Source organism: Borostomias antarcticus (assembly GCF_949987555.1).
Source record: "Borostomias antarcticus genome assembly, chromosome: 13".
Lineage (NCBI taxonomy): Eukaryota > Metazoa > Chordata > Actinopteri > Stomiiformes > Stomiidae > Borostomias > Borostomias antarcticus.
In genome coordinates this window covers 1,845,405-1,864,521 of record NC_140246.1, presented here as the reverse complement: position 1 = coordinate 1,864,521, position 19,117 = coordinate 1,845,405, and the positions used below count along the sequence as shown (strand labels likewise).

The 19,117-nt window shown below is 41.2% G+C and overlaps 3 protein-coding genes across 4 annotated transcripts; 1 reads left to right on the top strand and 2 right to left on the bottom strand.

Moving 5' to 3' along the window:
• Positions 1 to 645: 645 nt before the first annotated feature.
• On the bottom strand, positions 646 to 6,850 carry irak3 (interleukin-1 receptor-associated kinase 3). The gene is made up of 12 exons (XM_084447976.1): positions 6,721 to 6,850; positions 6,460 to 6,639; positions 6,137 to 6,210; positions 5,943 to 6,009; positions 5,459 to 5,610; positions 5,304 to 5,368; positions 5,099 to 5,213; positions 4,821 to 4,939; positions 4,480 to 4,678; positions 4,331 to 4,393; positions 3,143 to 3,310; positions 646 to 2,674 (listed from the first exon to the last, which is right to left on the bottom strand). The coding sequence occupies exons 1-12, from the start codon at positions 6,821 to 6,823 to the stop codon at positions 2,246 to 2,248; spliced, it is 1,734 nt and encodes a 577-aa protein (XP_084304102.1). The 5' UTR covers positions 6,824 to 6,850; the 3' UTR covers positions 646 to 2,245.
• Positions 6,851 to 9,020: 2,170 nt separating this feature from the next.
• On the bottom strand, positions 9,021 to 11,968 carry b2m (beta-2-microglobulin). 2 transcript variants are annotated; one of them, XR_014630733.1, is made up of 5 exons: positions 11,836 to 11,968; positions 11,054 to 11,326; positions 10,419 to 10,462; positions 9,454 to 9,484; positions 9,021 to 9,380 (listed from the first exon to the last, which is right to left on the bottom strand). XR_014630733.1 is itself a non-coding variant. In XM_084447993.1 (4 exons), exons 1-3 carry the CDS (start codon positions 11,894 to 11,896, stop codon positions 10,449 to 10,451), a joined length of 348 nt encoding a protein of 115 aa, XP_084304119.1. In that variant the 5' UTR covers positions 11,897 to 11,968; the 3' UTR covers positions 9,021 to 9,484; positions 10,419 to 10,448. The 2 variants fall into 2 exon arrangements, 1 of the variants encoding a protein (XP_084304119.1); XM_084447993.1 differs by having other exon boundaries at positions 9,021 to 9,484.
• Positions 11,969 to 12,762: 794 nt separating this feature from the next.
• tmbim4 (transmembrane BAX inhibitor motif containing 4) lies at positions 12,763 to 16,819 on the top strand. Its single transcript, XM_084447988.1, has 7 exons — positions 12,763 to 12,953; positions 13,213 to 13,321; positions 13,461 to 13,566; positions 13,660 to 13,693; positions 13,899 to 14,016; positions 14,939 to 14,984; positions 15,255 to 16,819. Exons 1-7 carry the CDS (start codon positions 12,863 to 12,865, stop codon positions 15,459 to 15,461), a joined length of 711 nt encoding a protein of 236 aa, XP_084304114.1. The 5' UTR covers positions 12,763 to 12,862; the 3' UTR covers positions 15,462 to 16,819.
• The last annotated feature ends 2,298 nt before the right edge of the window (positions 16,820 to 19,117 follow it).

Below are 19,117 nucleotides of genomic sequence, written 5' to 3'. Positions count from 1 at the left end.
GACTTGCCAGATTTCAAATCTTGTTTAAAAGAATGTCAATATTACCTAGTTACTCTGCTATGTAATTTAATTTTGATTTCTGCCTATGCATAATTTAAAAAAGGAAGGTTGTTACAGCCCCATATTTTATCTGGGTAACAAATACCATTGTTGGATTCCTTGACCAAGAAAACATAGGATTGGCATGTTTAATTGATTTTTTAGGGTGTTCAGAGGTCAAGGTAGCTGAAATCCTATATTTTCTGGTGGCCATTTTGAAAATCCCAAATGACCGACATGCAGGTGTCTGTGCAAATGCCAACATTGTTTTTTGGATTCCCCAAGGTCTGAAGATTCCAAAAATGTATAGGTTTGCAAATGTCCACGAAACCCCTACAGAATTACATAGTGAACCTGACTATAGTAGCCTAATTGGCCATTATGTTGTTGATCCATGGAGACCATTACAGCTATACATCCATGCCGTCCTTCTCTGTGGGCATACACATTATGTTAATTCTAGCACAAACCAAAGGTGACCAGCTAGCATCCACCAAACTAATTTAATAAAACACTCCAGTGCCCCCAAAGCAAATGAAATACGATGATAGTTAATTTGAGTGTTTATACCATTATTTTTTAAGTCAAACAATCAAATCCTTTATTTTGCGGGGACCAACAAGTTCTAGCCTAATAGCTACTGTACTTCCACAAAGAACACAGATCCACATCAAGTATATATAAAAAAGTACTGTACAGAGTTAGTATAAATAGTATATATACATATACATTACATCTTTGTTCATACTAAAACAGATCTTATAAATAACTGAGAACATGAACATCTTTCTGTAATGAATAGAGAATTTGCATTTCAAAATCCCCAGTCATACACATGATGCACTCCTGAGACCACAGACCTTTACTGTTTTGTAATCCATTTCTAACAAGAACAACAGGTCAATCAGGCGTACAGTATTTCAGTATGACCAAAGACAGAGATGTCAAGGCAGCCAGGGTTTAGATATTGCTTCCTCTCTAGTTTCGCGATGCCAGACTTTCGAGATCTCTGCCTCCGAAAGTTGAGCGCAGCATATAGACTGACTTGTGAGTCTACTTCCACTCTACCGATGTGTCACTGGTGTGGGTTAGGGTTAGGTTAACCCCTAACCCACTGGTATGGGACCCATTGCCTCCCTGCTTGGCACTCAGCATCAAGGGTTGGAATTGGGGGGTTAGATCACCAAATGACTCCCGAGCGCGGCACCGCTGCTGCTCACCGCTCCCCCAGGGGATGGGTCAAATGCGGAGAACAAATTACTCAGGTGTGTGACAATCAGTGGGACCTAACCTTTAACTGGTGTGCCATGCCTTAAAGAGAGGAGTTACAGTACTCTGGATCAGACCTCCATTGTATGTCTCAATGTTGTTCCTCAATCTCTATTTAGCTGGGTTTTCCACTATACTCACTATATACTATACTATACTGAAAAGGGTAGCTGGTATCACCTGGAAAAGAAGCAGTCCAATTGGCTGATAGTATATAATTCAGCATTAGCTTTGTAAAGAGAAAATAAAATCTCTGAATTGAGAGCTTATGACCAGTTCAAGCTTATGACCATGTCTCAAGGTCCATGGCAGCTTGTCGTGTACAAGATTTGGGTACCATGTACAATAAAATGTTTTCTGTCATCGTTAATAATTTTCCTTTGATCTAATGTTAATACAATTTTTGGTTAACACTCAATCACTGTCAGCCTTCTTTCCCGTGGGAATAGGGACATCATGTGATTCCCTGAAAACTCTTACTGTGAGAGCTCACACCTTAGAGGAGAGAAATCTTTTTGATGTCTTCTTATTGTCTTTACTCCCATGAAGTTAGCTGAGACGGCAGACTCCCCTCCCCCTCGCGTCACCAGACCTCTCACACTTCATTCTTCCTAGGCTGGGGAGTGTCTCCACACACCGTCACTTAACACCTAAGTCCTTCCTGTTGTGGGTCTGTATACTGTACATTCAGGATGACTGACCTTACTGTTCATTTTTTAGGATACACTTTCACAAACAGCTTGTTGTTACGCTGGTAAACTATCCCCTTTGCAAATGACTTTGAATACATATAAGTTGATGTTTTACTGAGAAACAAGGCCCTTTCTGCCTTTTCTATTTTTCTAGTTAAGGTGGCTATTTTTCCACATCATCAACTCTGAAACTACATGTATTGTGTATTTATCCTGACAAAACCAGATCAATAGTTTAAATGAGGTCAATCTGAGGGACAGGTTGTGAACCCATTGGCTTTGCAGTCTTCACAGCTCTGCCCGTCTACCTCTGCTGAGCAGCTGCACTGAACAGGCCAGCTGCTGTACAGGTCCACGGGCTCTGCTTCTGTCTGCAGGCTGTGCACTGCCGTCTCCTCCTGGGGGAGGGGGCTGGGGGTCCTGCTGACACGTCGCCCAATGCCGCTCAGGTAGGTCACCTCTGACTGACTGCACTCGCAAGGCCTTGGCTCCCTGGGCACACTGGGGCCGGACCCATGACCCGCCTGCCCGGACCCATGACCCGCCAGCTCGGACCCCTGACCCGCCTGCCCGGACCCATGACCCGCCAGCCAGGACGCCCTGTCTTCCAGGGTGCAAGGCTGCTCTTCGGGGGGGCACGGGAGGGGCAGCAGCTGACTCAGCTCCTGCAACACCTGAAGACAGATTGTGGAAAACGCATTATAGAGTAGAGTAGCTGGGTGCACATCCAACCCGTCTTTAGGCCAGGTGCAGAATAAATCAACATGCAAATCTTGGAGGAATTATATATATATATATATATATATATATATATATATATATATATATATATATATATATATATATATATATATATATATATATCCACACATTGGATTATAGCTCCCAACACTTTATTCAACTGTAGCAAAGTTTCAACTCAATAGGGTATTATGGAGCTATAATCCAGTTTATGAATAACCATTTCCTCCAAGAAAACACATCACTAACTCTTACTGTAATAACTGACCAATAATTAGAAGTAACAAGGCTCCTTGACTTCTTATTGTATATCACCATGCCAAATAATGTCAAACGGTAGTAAGTTAATTTAGCTATAAAATATAATATTTGTCGACCAATTGATTGGCCGGCTCACTCACGGCCTCCATGCTGGGTCTGCTGCGTGCACGGCTGCAGGTGCACTCCAGAGACAAGCGGAGGAGGCAGAGGGCCACGGCGTGGGGCCAGGGGCCGGCCCTCTGGTCCAGGTACTGCAGGCAGGAGTCCACGCTGCCACTGGCCTCCACCTCCCCACTCAGGATCTCTCTCTGATAGATAGATAGATACGATAGATAGATATACATGTATAGATAGATAGATCGGTTGATTGATTGATTGTTTATTTGTTTATTGATAGATAGATAGATAGATAGATAGATAGATAGATAGATAGATAGATCGGTTGATTGATTGATTGTTTATTTGTTTATTGATATAGATAGATAGATAGATATACATGTATAGATAGATAGATCGATCGGTTGATTGATTGTTTATTTGTTTATTGATAGATAGATAGATAGATAGATATACATGTATAGATAGATAGATAGATAGATAGATAGATAGATCGGTTGATTGATTGATTGTTTATTTGTTTATTGATAGATGGATAGATAGATAGATTGATGGATGGATAGATAAATTGATTGATGGATAGATGGATGGACAGATGGATGGACAGATAGAGAAAAAGAGAGAGGATGAGTGACAGCACAGGAATGAATTTGTAGGCATTTCCATATGTATTATGCTAAAGTTCCACGTTCCAAGTTCCACGAACACTCCACTAGAGGGAGCAGTACCAATATTATCCCCTACCGGTTCAAGCTCAGCACGTATGGCAAGGTTACCTTTTTTTACTCAGCTGGAGTGCTCTGGAACAGCCTGCCCACTGAACTCAAAATGGCCACAAGGTTAACCACCTTCAAGGCATCCATACGCAAGTGGTTATTCACTCAGGGCCAGAACAATGGTTAGAGGATTCCTGTATCTGCTATATGTCATTTTGTAATTGTCATTTGTTATTTATGTATGTATGTTTTTCTTTTTTTTATTGCTGCCTTGTGCCCGATCAGCTGGTGCTGCACACAACGATGCCTGCCATGTAAGAGGACCACAAGGGAAATAAGCCATCAGGCTTTATTGTGTATTTAATCCTCGTCAGAATGGTTTTAATGGATGTACTGTTGCCTATGCACTTTATATGTATTTTGAACGTTCTTGCAAATAAAATCAATCAATCAATCAAAGTTAACAACAAAATCACATCATGCTTTAAGTCTTACCAGCAAGGTCTGTTTAGGAGAGTCCTCTATAACTTTGCGTCCCGTTACGGTCTCCATTACAACCTAAGAGCAAATACACTTAATACACAACGCAAATGACAAAAACCTCTCTCTGACATCCATTATCTAGATAGATCACCTTAACTCACCATTCCAAAGCTGTACACGTCCATCTTGAGGGACAGTTTGCCATCACGCATGTACTCCTCTGGCATGTATCCCAGGTTGCCGTGAGAACTGGTCTCCAAGGTGATAGTACAGCTCTGATTGACTGAATGAGGCCGGAGACGCGCCATTCCAAAGTCACAGAGCTTGGGCTGCAGACACTCGTCCAGTAGTATATTAGCACTGCAGAGCGAGACAACTTCAACACTTCAGAACTGGGTTTGAAAAGGACGGTGTGTTGAGTTTCTACAGTTGTAGTATTACAGCACAATAACAGTTTCAAAGAAACAAAGTTAAAATAATTTATCTGGGGCGTTGAACCTACCTGGTGATGTTTCCACAGATAACAGTGCATGGCTGTGCCATATGCAGGTAGTACACTGCCTTTGCTGTGCCTTTGATGATGTCCAAACGTTCTTGCCAGGATAGGGGGAAGTCGATGCTCTGTAAGAAGACAAACAAGGGGATAAGTCACCATAAAATATGTTCAAACAGCTTTTCCATTACAACATGGAAAGACCTTTTCTTGAAGCAGATCCCTGGTCGATGATTACTGACTAACAGACAGTAAAGATATGTGTGTGTGGTTGATGTTGAACTCACCTGGCCATGCAGTCTGTGAAACAGTGACCCATTTGGAAGGTAGGGGTAAACCAGGCAGTATCTGTCCTCGTCAGAAAAGCAACCCAACAACTCTAAGATGTTGGGATGCTGATAGCTGCATGGACAATACATGGTAATAATTATTTTTTATATTCTTAAAATGAAGAGAACAGTATAAATGAGAGGTGATCATTTTCAGACGTACAGATGGTGGACCTCCATCTCTCTTCTAAACAGTTCCCACAGCTTCTTCCAGGAGGCCTTCTGTACCTGATAGGACCAACAATATACTCAATTCAACCAAAGTCCATTCCAGATCATATTCAGAGTTCACGATTTTAGGAAAGCAGTATTTTCTACCTGTGTAAAGAGCTTGACAGCAAGGGTTTCATTTCCCTTCACTGCTCTGTACACTTCTGCAAAGTTACCCTCAGCAAACTTCATGTCTTGGTGAAAATTTCTGGTCCCCTCTACAACATCTGAGTAAGTGATCACACGCCTATATTTTGTACCTATATGGATGGAAAAAATAAAACACAACACACAAGGGGTGATTCTGAGCATTCTCACTTCATTCATACGAATTCACACATCCTCAAAGTCCAATGAAACCACTGATACATTAAGTAAAACAGAGAACTGGCTACAAGACTAAAGTGGTTAAAATTACACCTGACAGGTTCCCCAACCATACATTGCCTCTGGGTATGAATACAAATGCTATACAAATAAAGCTTTGATTGATACAGTGAGCCAACACAGTTTAGTGCATGATAAGTAGTACAGTGAGTGAATAGCAACCTTCATTGTTGCAGATATTAGGCTTCATCATAAACAAACACACCTTCAACGGGCACACGCACGGCCGAGATCATTTCAGGTTGTGTACACTCGATATCAGATGTGAAAGGCTGTGAGAAATCAGGGTGTAAAATGCATGGTTAAATAAACTATTAAGGCTTCAGTGAATATGTTTCATTTTGTTTCATGTGTTTCATGTTTCATATGTTTCATGAACAGATGTGTTGTGGTTTATACCATAGGCATCTCGGAAGGTGAGGGTGGTTCTTTTGGATTTGATGGTCCATTATTGTAGAATGAATACTTTGGGCCTGAAAGGATAATGAATACATTCAGTCATGTTTTATAAAGAGTTTCATAACATATGGTCAGGCTGAACATAATCTATTAGTTTACATTACACTGAGCCAAAAGGAGGAACATTGCTGAAGCATTGCAGAAGTGAAACAAAGTAAATCATTAATTTAGGCCTAATAAACAGACACAAATTGACCTGCATTGGAATACAATATTTCGTGGTTGTTTTTAAATAAAGAGAGCATCATCACTCATAGGCTCACCAGGCTGAAAGAGCTGCAGTGCCCTCAAATGCCCCATGTCCTCTAGCACGCGCTGAAGATCCGCCACAGTCTTGTTCCGCTGAGCCCACGACCACACGAGTTCACGCGTGGGACTCTTTCCCGTCGTCTCGAGCCTCTCTAGGCGACGAACATCCAACCAGCTCGGTACGATACGCGCCGCTGAGGGGAAGGGGTTCAAGTTTGATTAGTAAGCATAATAAACACACTTTCTCCCCACATTGATGTATTGTGGATGCTCACCTAACCCACGCCATCCTATGCTGTCATCACCACTGTCGATTATTTTACAAAATGTCTCGATAATAGCCGGGGGGACGTCGTACAAGCACGTAGAGCTGTCCATCTCATGCTCTGGTTCAACTATGATGAAGCGCCTCTGGTGGGTTGTGGCGGAGAGACGTGCGTAGGCTGGAGCAATTGCTCAATTCTTGAAATACCCAAATAGTCCACACCGCCCCCCTGACTGACGCTTGGAATAGCACTAGGCGACAGAGGGCGGAAGTCTGTTGAAGCAATAATAAATAATTCCGTTAACTACCAGTGTTGTGTTTCATGGTGGGTTACATGTAGGCTATTACAAACATTTGTGTAGCTTTGGTGTAAGATTTAAGAAATACTTTATTGTCCATAAAATGTACATGGTAATGGAAATTGGCCTTCAAGGCAACACAGTATAAAAACTGATCAAAAATAAAGTGCATGCACCAGACATAAAATTATTCCACAGTGTTCTTAGGCTTTGTGGGGGCTTGTAGTGTACCTGTAGACCTGTAGACCTGTGACCTGTAGACCTGTGACCTGTAGACCTGTAGACCTGTGACCTGTAGACCTGTGACCTGTAGACCTGTAGACCTGTAGACCTGTGACCTGTAGACCTGTGACCTGTAGACCTGTAGACCTGTAGACCTGTGACCTGTAGACCTGTAGACCTGTGACCTGTATACCTGTGACCTGTAGACCTGTAGACCTGTGACCTGTAGACCTGTGACCTGTAGACCTGTGACCTGTAGACCTGTGACCTGTAGACCTGTAGACCTGTGACCTGTAGACCTGTGACCTGTGGCCTGTGGCCTGTAGACCTGTAGACCTGTGACCTGTGACCTGTAGACCTGTAGACCTGTAGACCTGTGACCTGTAGACCTGTGACCTGTAGACCTGTGACCTGTGACCTGTGACCTGTAGACCTGTGACCTGTAGACCTGTAGACCTGTAGACCTGTGACCTGTAGACCTGTAGACCTGTAGACCTGTGACCTGTAGACCAGTGACCTGTAGACCTGTGACCTGTGACCTGTAGACCTGTGACCTGTAGACCTGTAGACCTGTAGACCTGTAGACCTGTGGCCTGTAGACCTGTGATCTGTGATCTGTGATCTGTGACCTGTAGACCTGTGATCTGTAGACCTGTAGACCTGTAGACCTGTGATCTGTGATCTGTGATCTGTGACCTGTAGACCTGTGATCTGTAGACCTGTAGACCTGTGACCTGTAGACCTGTAGACCTGTAGACCTGTGATCTGTGATCTGTGATCTGTGACCTGTAGACCTGTGATCTGTAGACCTGTGACCTGTAGACCTGTAGACCTGTGACCCGTAGACCTGTGACCTGTGACCTGTAGACCTGTGACCTGTAGACCGGGGTCAGGGTGTGTTTGCTGGCGTTGAAGCTGCTCAGTTTCCTGAGGAGAGAGAGCTGCTGTCTTGTCTTTTTATAGCTGTAGTCTGGATTGGTCTGACAGGTGAGTTTGTCAGTGATTGTTCCCAGATATTTAAAGTGAGTGACCTGTTCCATTTCCTGGCCCTTCGTGATAGCAGGCTTGAAGACCGGCCCTATATGCTGCCTGCTCCCTTCCTACCTCCCAAACACAGCTCCTTGGTATCACTAAAGATGGCTAGTCTAGCCAAATTATAGCTTGTATGTAAATATGGGTGTGAACATTGATGAAATAGAAGTGTAGCTGGGATGTAAATATGATATAAACATTGATGAAATAGAAGTGTAAGTATGGAAATGTGTATGAACATAGATTTGAATATAAAGGAGAACACCTTGTGTCTAGTTTTACCTTTTATAAGCCTGTGTGGATGTAGCTGTATCAGTCTACAGTACACTGCATATAGACTGAGTAGCTTCTATAGTATGTGTGCAGATTTAATTGTATATTTTCATGAGGAAAAATAAAAGAGTGAAATCACAATAGTGGGAATTCCTGATGATTTATTATTATTACAAGTGTCAGCATGAAAGAGTGCATGACACTGACAGCTTGACAGCTGGCATGACAACAGTGCAGCGCAGGTTGTGCACAACCCACTTCCTGAATGTCACACTTGCCTCTACGTTTCTATCTAAGTTTGTTCTTCAATTGCTATTAAAAATGAATGTTAATACCTCCATAGACTGGACTGATATGGAACATGGTGCCAAATAATGTCAAAAAATCGTACAGGCAACAACAGTTGTTTGATTCAGTTTAGAGTTGTTTATTCAGTAGAAAATACAATTTGTCCCCAAAAACGGTTACATTTGAACAGATAATTGATTAGATTAACCTGCTCACGTTTACTCAAACCACAGAACTTTAACTTCAATATTTTCATACAGAGATAGGGGGAAAATATACAGAAAATATTCAACAGCCATGTCTCTCCGTCAGAAAAAAAACAAACTATCTTTAAAACTGTTTATGTTGAGATCTGGTAATTTACACTTTTAAGGAATATCAGTTTTGATTTCATGGTAAAGATGGAAATGATATTAGGCCTATAGCCCGTCAGAATCTACGTATGTACACAAAAACTAAAGAGCAAGAGGGTGTGATGTCATGTCTGGTAATTGTCCAAATCATGAATCTCTCCAAAGAACTGAAAACCCTGAAAAATGGTAAATCCTCTGCTGCAGTGACCCAGAATTAGAATGAAAGCCCACGTTCAATTGGAATATCGCAGTCATCTCAAGTCAAAAAAAAGTGCATTGACTGTGGTGCCACCGATGGAATGCAACCCTGAGAAGGAAAAGAGATAGATGAGCTCAATAGAACTCTTAACACCATGGGATATGGTATATAAAACAATATTTCTCAGTCAAACAGAAATGTAATATTACAAGCATATTAAAGGAACAATGATAGATTCTCAATGTTTAATCTGCATTGTATGGACTCATCTACTAAAATGACAGTGCATACAACAGAAACCAATTTATTGGGTGGTTATTAAAGGTGTAAGATTTGCCTTCATATACTATATCTAGGCTTATATTAGCAAATCAATCAGTCAGTCTGCGCGCTGTGCGCATGCGTGTTGGAGCAAGTGGGGAAGCTATTTCGTTTCTAAAGACGTTTCTAAAGATCATATTACAGAGGCATGTGAAAAACCACAACAAGCCCTCGCTCTATGTAAGCACAACTAGCGATTCATAAAGACAGATTGATGAAAACAACCGTTTCGTGGCAGGAAATTGATTTTTTACAAGCTGCATTCTCAGTGCCCCATCCGCTGCCATTACATGGATATACTTGCCTCGCGCTGGATTTAAAATTTCTTCTACAGGCCTCCGAATTACACCAAAGTGATCTCGGTGAGTTAAACTAAGTAAGTCTTATAATATGCCGTAAATAAGGTCCAGGTTGTCAAAAACGAGCATTCTCCTTTAAAGGGAAAAAAAAAGTTCTATTCACCCATAGATGTTTTCATCGGTGAGTTTTTAATAGAGTCTGGGCATTTTTGTGTTAATATAATGATAGTTTACATGTTATAAAAGAAAAGTGGAAGTGGAAGAAAAAATGCCATTTTGCCTGTAGTGTCTCCCCTTAACACAGTCAGAGAGACCAACCAGCCATTCGGATATCATGGTCGATCGTATCAAACGCTGCACTTAGATCTAATAGAACAAGAATTGACTGTAGATTAATGCTACAACTTAAGTGGAAAACGTACCAGGACCTCAAGCTTGCTTTCTCTGCCCAGTTACATATCTGGATCTGAAAAACAAGAGGACACAACAGAAGATTTAAAAAAAATCTGGTCTCTTCAAACAGATATTCAACCGCGGCTAAGATGATGCAACAGCAGTGGTCTGATATGTTCATGTCTATAGGCTCATATGTACCTGTGATGACATGTTTACTTAAATGAGTAGTAAAGGGAAAATGCATGGTTAGCCCTGTTTTAAGGTTAATTATGATCATATACAATGGTTCAGATCAAAAAGTTGACAAAACTAGCACTTTTGAGAAAGTCTGATAATTGCTCTACCACCGTTTTGGTCATACAATGGATGTGGGTGGGCACCGTGAAAAATCATTAAAAAAAATATGTTCAACTCTCAATTTCAAAGACATTGATCATTGTATATGATCATAAGTAACCTGAAAAACAGGGCTAAACATGCATTTTCCCTTTACTACTCCTTTAATAACATTATCACTGTCTACAGTAACAATGCTTTAATAAGCATGGGAATGGAGTGTGTTCACATTACTCATCATGATATCGACATTAATGTACATAAACACACACACACACACACACACACACACACACACACAAGAGTGTGGTTGTGTTATACTAACCCCAGCGGAAGAGCAGGGGCTTCTTCATGTGAGTGACCTGGCAGACGTACTCATCATCACTCAGTGGCGTGAAGGCCACACTCCTGGTCAGGTGGAACTGCCAGCCCTTCTCAAAGGCCAGGTCTGTCTGTGTGGCACCAGGCATCTCCACCCTGTTCTTCAGGAGCTGGATGCTGATCTCAGGAGGGTGGAAGTTACTCACATGACAGATCAGGGTGTTCGGCTCCCCAACCTTGCCTGGTTTGAGGCTATAGACCTGGACCTTTTGGGAAGCTGAGGAAGCATCAATGGGACAGTAGATTAAACTAATGTCATCATCAGGAACGCTAAGCAGCTCCATCATGAAGTTACAGGCAGCCACCTAAGAAGGCGCTGTCACAACAGCCATTTCTAAGAAATCGAAAGTTAACTCTGAAGGGGGAATTCCAACTGTTGAGGATGTATGATGTTTAGTACCTTTGCATAACTATTAGATTCTTGTAATTACAGCATTTGAAGCTACAGTTAATGTAGTCTACAAATAAAATGCAAATGACCTGATCAAATAATCTATAAAGTAATCTATTTCTTGTTTGTTTTTTACATTATTGCCATGACAATATGCCCACATACGTAATTGCAAAAATTGGTAGGCCTAACGTTACATTAAATGTAGCCTAGTAACACACTGAATACCATTAAAATATAACTACAATCGTTATAATATAATGTTAATAATACAATAGACTAGCCTACTGCATAATAGGCTTAATAGCCTACACTTAACACCCATGGCTACTTACATTCTTTGGCTTCCACGGTGCAGCAAATGATAACAAGAATAAGAGCAAAAACAGACCTCATGTTCACGGCTGGATATGTAACCAAGTGTTGAATAACAAATAACGTTGAAGACCTGACTAAAGTGGCGCGCCTTGGTCGATGTCTCTTCTATAAAAAGTGAAAGTCAGGACGTATTTGTAGGCTATTGTAGTATTGTAACACCGCCCCTTCACCATTTTAACAGCCAATCAAACCCGTATTTTACTGTTGCTACATAAAAGACAGCTGTACAGGTTGAGAATAATAGGCATTGTAGACCTATAAAAAATAATCTGGGAGGAGGAATATTCTGTGGAAAATCCCAAGAGTTCCACGGGTTATCAATTAACGCAATATATTCAAATGCAGTTTCACTGGAAAATGATGAAATTGACAATTTAGCTTAGGCCTACTTTTCTCACTGATCTATAGCCTACATTTAGTTGTGTTGAGTGAGTTGAGAACATATTGATAGCCTAACTTTATTCTTTGCCGCCAAGCACATTTTAGTATTGCAATCATTGGTCAAGTGTACGTTGTATTAGATGTTAAAGCGCTTAAGATAGTGCAATTGCATTGTTTTTTGTATTTTGTAGGCTATTTGCACAGTTTTTGTACTGTTTGCACTGTCATGTCGTTGCACTGTGCTGTCCCTATCCTGTCGTCTACAACAGCGTATGCCTTAACCCTAGTCAAATCCCTAATATGAAATGTATACATGGCAATAAACTGATCTTGAGTCTTGAATCAGTAATAGAGGGCCCAATCGTCTCCGTTCCCTTTGGTTTGAACTGGTTTACACATAATGGAATCAATGTAAATACCGGTATTCCCCCAGGATGATGTGACGCTGTTGTTAAACACGCCCACACTGACGCATCACGACTCCAGCGGAAGGGATCACTGAAGTGAAGCACGTCTGCGGAAACAGCCTACGTTACAAGGCCGAAAACAGGAAAATTTTTAGACAACATAATACATTCGATTTTTGTTTTTAGGAAGAACAGAATGAATACTGAAAAATACCCAAGATCTTCAATTGAAGATGACTTCAACTATGGCACAAATGTTGCAACTGCAAGTGTGCAAATCCGGATGGGTAAATTGAATTGTTTTTGCTTGGCAGTGTCGTTAGCTAGATAGGCCCTAATATCACACACACACACACAGATGGTGATGGATTCATAATCTGTTTTTGACAACTGTCATGTCTAGGTAACTGTCATGGTCTTCTCAGTTAAAGGGTTAGGTAGCCTACCCATACAGATTATGGTCTGCTGCTGTCGCCTAATAACATAATACCGCGTAAATGTAGGCAAGACTACTATTTCTCACAATAATTATATTCCCTTCACCAGATTTTCTGCGTAAGGTGTACAGCATCCTGTCCCTGCAGATCATTCTGACCACGGCAACATCTGCCATCTTCATGTTCTGTGACCCCATTAAGGATTTCGTGCACGCAAGGTAAGCTTCTTATTGACAGTCAGTAACAGGAGCTAACCAGACGGACCTGGAAAGCAAAAGGTTGTTTGTACTTGTTTAAAAGGCTTTGTTTTTGTGACCATGATCATTTGGGTCTTACATGGGCTGTGTGTCCCTTCAGTCCTGCGGTGGTGTTGGTATCAGCAATCGGCTCTCTGGTTCTGCTCGTGGCCTTGGCTGTGTACAGACATAAGCATCCTGTCAACCTCTACTTGCTGTTCACATTTGTAAGTTTGTCTCTAGTGCAATTACCTTAGTTAAAGACCATTATTATTATTATTATTATTATTATTATTAAGCTAATCATATGTTTCTTTCAGACTCTGTTGGAGGCGGTCTCCGTTGCAACAGCTGGTGAGTTATGTTCCTTGTTCCGCAAACACAACATATTCCCCATGATAATCATATTCACTCATTCATAACCTACACCTAAAGAGTTGATTCAACTAAAAAAAACATTTTCAATGAACATTGAAGCACCTCATGAATATCAACCTATTGTGTTAACCCTGGTAACCCAGTTCTTACACATGCCATTTTGTTCTTTCTCTGCCTACAGTGACCTTCTATGAGTATGCCATAGTGCTCCAGGCCTTCCTCCTCACCAGCGCTGTGTTCCTGGGACTGACTGCCTACACCTTCCAGTCCAAGAGGGACTTCAGCAAACTGGGAGCCGGGTATGGACCAGTATATCAGCTAGTCCTCCCAGATGCACCAGTACAGTGCATCCAGAGTGTATTCATATCCATTCGCTTTTTCCACATTGCCTCTGCCCCAGTGACAGTGCAAGATGAGAGGTTATGTTTTCGGTGGCGTGTGCACGTTTGTTTGTTAGCAGAATTACGCAAAAACTACTGGACCCATTTTCACAAAACTCGGTGGAAGGGTGTAGCATGGTCCAACTTAGAATCAATTAAATTTTAGAGTGGATCCGAATCACAGGTCGGGTCCACAGGCCGCCCAAACACAGCCGGACTGCCCATTCACATCCATTCATTTTTTGGACTATGATTACGCAAAAACTACCAAACCGATTTTTATGAAACTCGGTGAAGGTGTATCATGAGCCACCTTAGAACCCATTACAGAACCCGCAAGAACATGTCCTGGAGACGCTTTCTGCCTTCTGGAGGACTTGTTATTTACAGAAGGAATTAGGTCTCTCTTTTTCACTCCAATTATCATAGAACAGATTTTCATAATGATGTTCAGGCTATTCCTGACTTGGACTGTCAGGCTCTGAAACCAGCAGATGAAAGACACTCAATAAAGGATTGGTACAAACAGCACAAGATGACAGGCCTGACAGAGGAGTTACATTTGCGTAAAGGGTGGTTTCTCTGTTGTCCAATAGCCTCAGTATTCACATCAAATGTAAGATGATCGTCAAAGATGGTACCCAAGTATTTGTATGATGAAACAATTTCCACATTTCCATTGTCTATGGCGTACTCTGTAACAACATCTCTGTTTTGTCTAAAATCAATGATCAGTTCCTTCAACAATGAAGACTATGATACTGCAACTGCATGCTCATGTACAGGCTAGACATGTGCTTTGTTAATGCGACTGAAGAGTGAACTGAATATTGTGTTACAGATTGTTCGCTGGACTGTGGATCCTGATCATTGCTAGTTTCATGAGGGTGAGTTTAGCCCTTTACCTGTGAATTCAAACTTTCCAATGATTGTTATTATTCAGGATGGAGGTAACGGCTTCCTAAAACTTGTAATTCTCCGTCTTCAACATACTTTTACTTCTTGTAGGAATTGTCATCGGTCCATCCGACCATCCTCCTCTTAATCTGAACGCCCTCTTTCCTCTTGTTAGCTTTTTCCTTACACAAATTGGAATTGTCTTCCATCGTCCGTCCATCCACCAGTTCGTCTGAATCCCCTCTCTCCTGTCCCCTCAGCTCTTCTTCAACAATGACACCACGGAGCTGCTGTTCGCTAGTGCCGGGGCTCTTCTGTTCTGTGGCTTCATCATCTATGACACCCATCTCCTGATGCACCAGCTGTCCCCCGAGGAGCACGTCCTGGCCTCCATCAACCTCTACCTGGACATCGTCAACCTCTTCCTGCATATCCTGCGCATCCTGGACTCCATGAAGAAGAACTGAGGCTCCACAGTGCCCTGTGCCGGTGGGGGGAGTGGGTATTTTGAATGAGCGGTGCACTGGTATGTCCATGATAAATGCTGTAGAACAGGTGATTGTCAATCATCGTAACCCATTCGAATTCATCCCTGTATTATAAATCCTGTGTGGTTTTATTTTGGCATTTGTGTTTATTACATGTTTGTTCTAGCCTGGGTCCAGACATTCAAATTCGCCCACTCCACCGAAGTTGACTGATTCTTGGTCTGGTGTTGCTACATGAAACAGCTGTTTTTCAGAGTAAAATGATCAGTCCAATGAGCGTGGCGGTTTCTAATGATTAGCCAATCAGCACCAATACAAGCACAAAGGACTAAGACCGTTGTCAAGCTGTTGTCGAGCATTGTCAAGCTGTGCATTGGGACAGTTTGACATCCGTATTCCTTGAGAGGAAGACAATTGGTAGTAGACTAGTAGCCATACATTACATGGTTTCACTTCTCCATGTTGTCATGGTGTGTTCAAATTCATCGAACGTTTGCAAACTGTTCAACTTTTTCTCAGTTAGATTTTTGTTCTCCACAAACGTTTGCAAACATAAGCGAATGGCAGTTTGCAGTGAACAAAAATGGACGCTGGACATTGGTCTCTAGTGATTGATTAGGGAAAATTGAATGTCCCTCTCCCATGGAAATCTGTTAGAGTGGAAGCAACGCCAGACTGAAGATCTCAACGGAGTGTAACAAGTTGACAGTCTGATATCAGGCTGTTAGTTCTGTTTTGTTGGTACTTTGTTTATTTTGAAAGTGGAATGGCTATTGTTTAATTGCGTGCATGTTGAATGATTCCTTCTTAAAAATTCAGGCAAACTGGTTGTGTACGTTTTTGAGTGGTGTAAATTAGCTTCAAATCGATTATTTAGGAAAGTACTTCTAGCTGAACTCGTCATGCTCCTGTTGTATTTTTCTGAATAACTTCAAATGGCTGTTAAGTACAAACAAGGTTTATGTTTGTAACAAGTAGTACCTATACAGTTGTGATTGTCACAACATGTGAGGTATTATTCTGGATCTGTAAATATACCAGCAGACAGAGGGACTCCTTGGGACCAAATAACATGTTATTAAAAACCATTAATGTAACTTAGGGATCTTCTCTGTATAGTGATGAGATTGTCCGAATGTGAAATCTTGAATTAAAAGACTATGAGAGTCTAGCTTGATATACTGTATAATGTAAATCATTTATAATGGGATTTTCCTTGCCTCTATTTTTGCTCTATGATTAATTTATTAACAAGACCGCAAGTGCAATACAATTGTAATGTGACAAGTACCATAATTGCACGTCTGTTTATTGAAAACTGTAAATTGTAAACTTGTTTGCTCTTGACTAAACGAAAGTGTGATTATTTGAATGTTGTCCCTTCCTTATGAATGTTGTCCTTTCCTTATGAACTAAGACACTTAGCCAAGTTATATAGTGTTTAATTCATGGTTAGTGCATCCTGTCAGCTAAGGATGTCTATCAGAATGTCCTACGACCCATTTTATTGTGCTTAATTCATGGGTGGTGCATCCTGTCAGGTAGGAAATGTTGATTAACATTTCAACTGACTGGATGACAGGTAATTGTTTGTTTAACATGTTCACAAAAGTGTAGCAATTGAAGTTTACTGGACCTGTCAGTTAATAAGTTAGCTAGCTTACATTAGCTGTTCACAAAAGATCCTGGCAGGTAATTGTTGGTTTACCTGGGAGACTTCTGATGCTGGAGCTGCGGTGACCAGGGGGACTGCCGGTCATACAGACAACCTGGGTGTTTTCATGGTAAGGTATCTTTGGAACCGCTGTATTTTTAGGGTACTTTGATGGCGACGTTATCTAGAATTCTTTTTACACCATACACTATATATGCATTACAATGAATTACCTAATGTGTTTTATGACCCATCAAGAAGAGCCAATGGACTGTTTTCTCCCCGCCCCAAGTAAACCTGAGATTGTGAATCTGGGTGGTCAGGGAGGGTGCTCAGCTGATCCAGGACCAGCTATCCAGGATATCAGGTGAGAGGAGTGACATGTCATGTTTTAGGATTAGCACCCTCAGAATCCTCTACAGCAGGGCTATTCAGCTTAGGCCCTGCTGTTGGTGCTATCGCTCAATTCACTTGTAATAGATGTACAGATACGTAGAATTTTAATTTGTTTTGAATTTTAATTTGATTTGTATTTATTTTGTTCTTTCAGAGCAGTGAGGCTGTGCTGCCGTCTCTTGTTAACCCCACTGAGGGTGTCCCTCCACAGCGTGTGCTGTGGAAGGACTGTAAGTGCCTGTAAAAAGAATTGATCATGATGGCAAAGTACTAGTTTACATAGCTAGGTAAAGGTAGTAAGGTTGCAGAAAAGTATAGTTATTGTGAAGAGAGTAACATTTTGACAACAGATGTTCCTGATTGAATTTGAAACTAGAAATGTGCAATTTTAGGAAATTGCAAGTGTGGTTGCCCATTCCGTCATTATTACTTAGTGTTGGGTGTGTGTGTGTGTGTGTGTCTGTGCATGTGTGTGTTGGATGTTGTGTGCATGGACTTGTAGTTCTTCCTCTGGGTTACATTCAAGCCTACAATGGCATGTAAAAAATGTAGTAACCCATTCACACGTTGGTACCGATTTTTCTATTTTTATGCTTTATTGTTCAGATAGATTCCATGCGGCTCAGTTTACAGCTACAGTATTTGTGTCTTCTCACCCCTTTCATGGTGAATGTCTGAACACAGTGAAGGGAACAGTTCAACATAGTATATTATACAGTGGAAAAACCCTGACCAGGTGAAGTCAATGAACCAGGCTTGGGCGTTATCAAGGTATTACAGTGGTATTTAGAAATTGTGAAGGTATGATTGTTAACATTTTTTATTGTACAACCTATGGTTCAAGAGTTACAGACCAAAAGGTAAAGTGGGCTGTTATAGCGCCACCTTGAGGCCCATCAGTGTAATTATTTTTCCTGAGTAGGACTCTTGACTGTTAACCTCTCTGCCAAGTTTGGTAACTGTAGGCCTTAAGGTTTCCGAGATAAAAAATATTTGAACTGGAGATTTTCCCTATTCCCATTCAAGTCAATGGGAATAATTCACTAATAAATTAATATAAATTAAACTATCAAAGATATTGCTCAGCAATGAGGATGAATGGACGTTAGAATGGTTGGATATCCAGACTGATCTGCGGAGTGAATCGAATGTGAGCTTGCAATATCAGGCTGAAGATACCAGGCTAGGCCCTATGCTGCTCCCATTCTACTGTATCTCCCAGACACAGCTCCTTGGTATAACTGAAGATGGTTAATCTAGCCAAGTTATGAGTACAGTATGAACATGAAATTAAATTCAATGAAAAAAGGGAAAACCTTGTGTCAAATTAAACCTTTTGTAAACCTGTGTGATGTAGCTGTATCAGTCTATATAGAATGAGTAACTTGTATTTTTGCAGATTGAATTGTATAATTTCATGAAGATAAAAATCTAAAAAGAGTGAGATCATAATAGTGGGAATTCCTGATAATTCATTATTTAGTAAATGCAAGTGTCAACATCAAAAAGTGAGTGCATGACATTGACAGCTAACAGTGCTGTCCAGGTTCATGGACGTATTGTGCACTGTCAACTTGACAGTCCA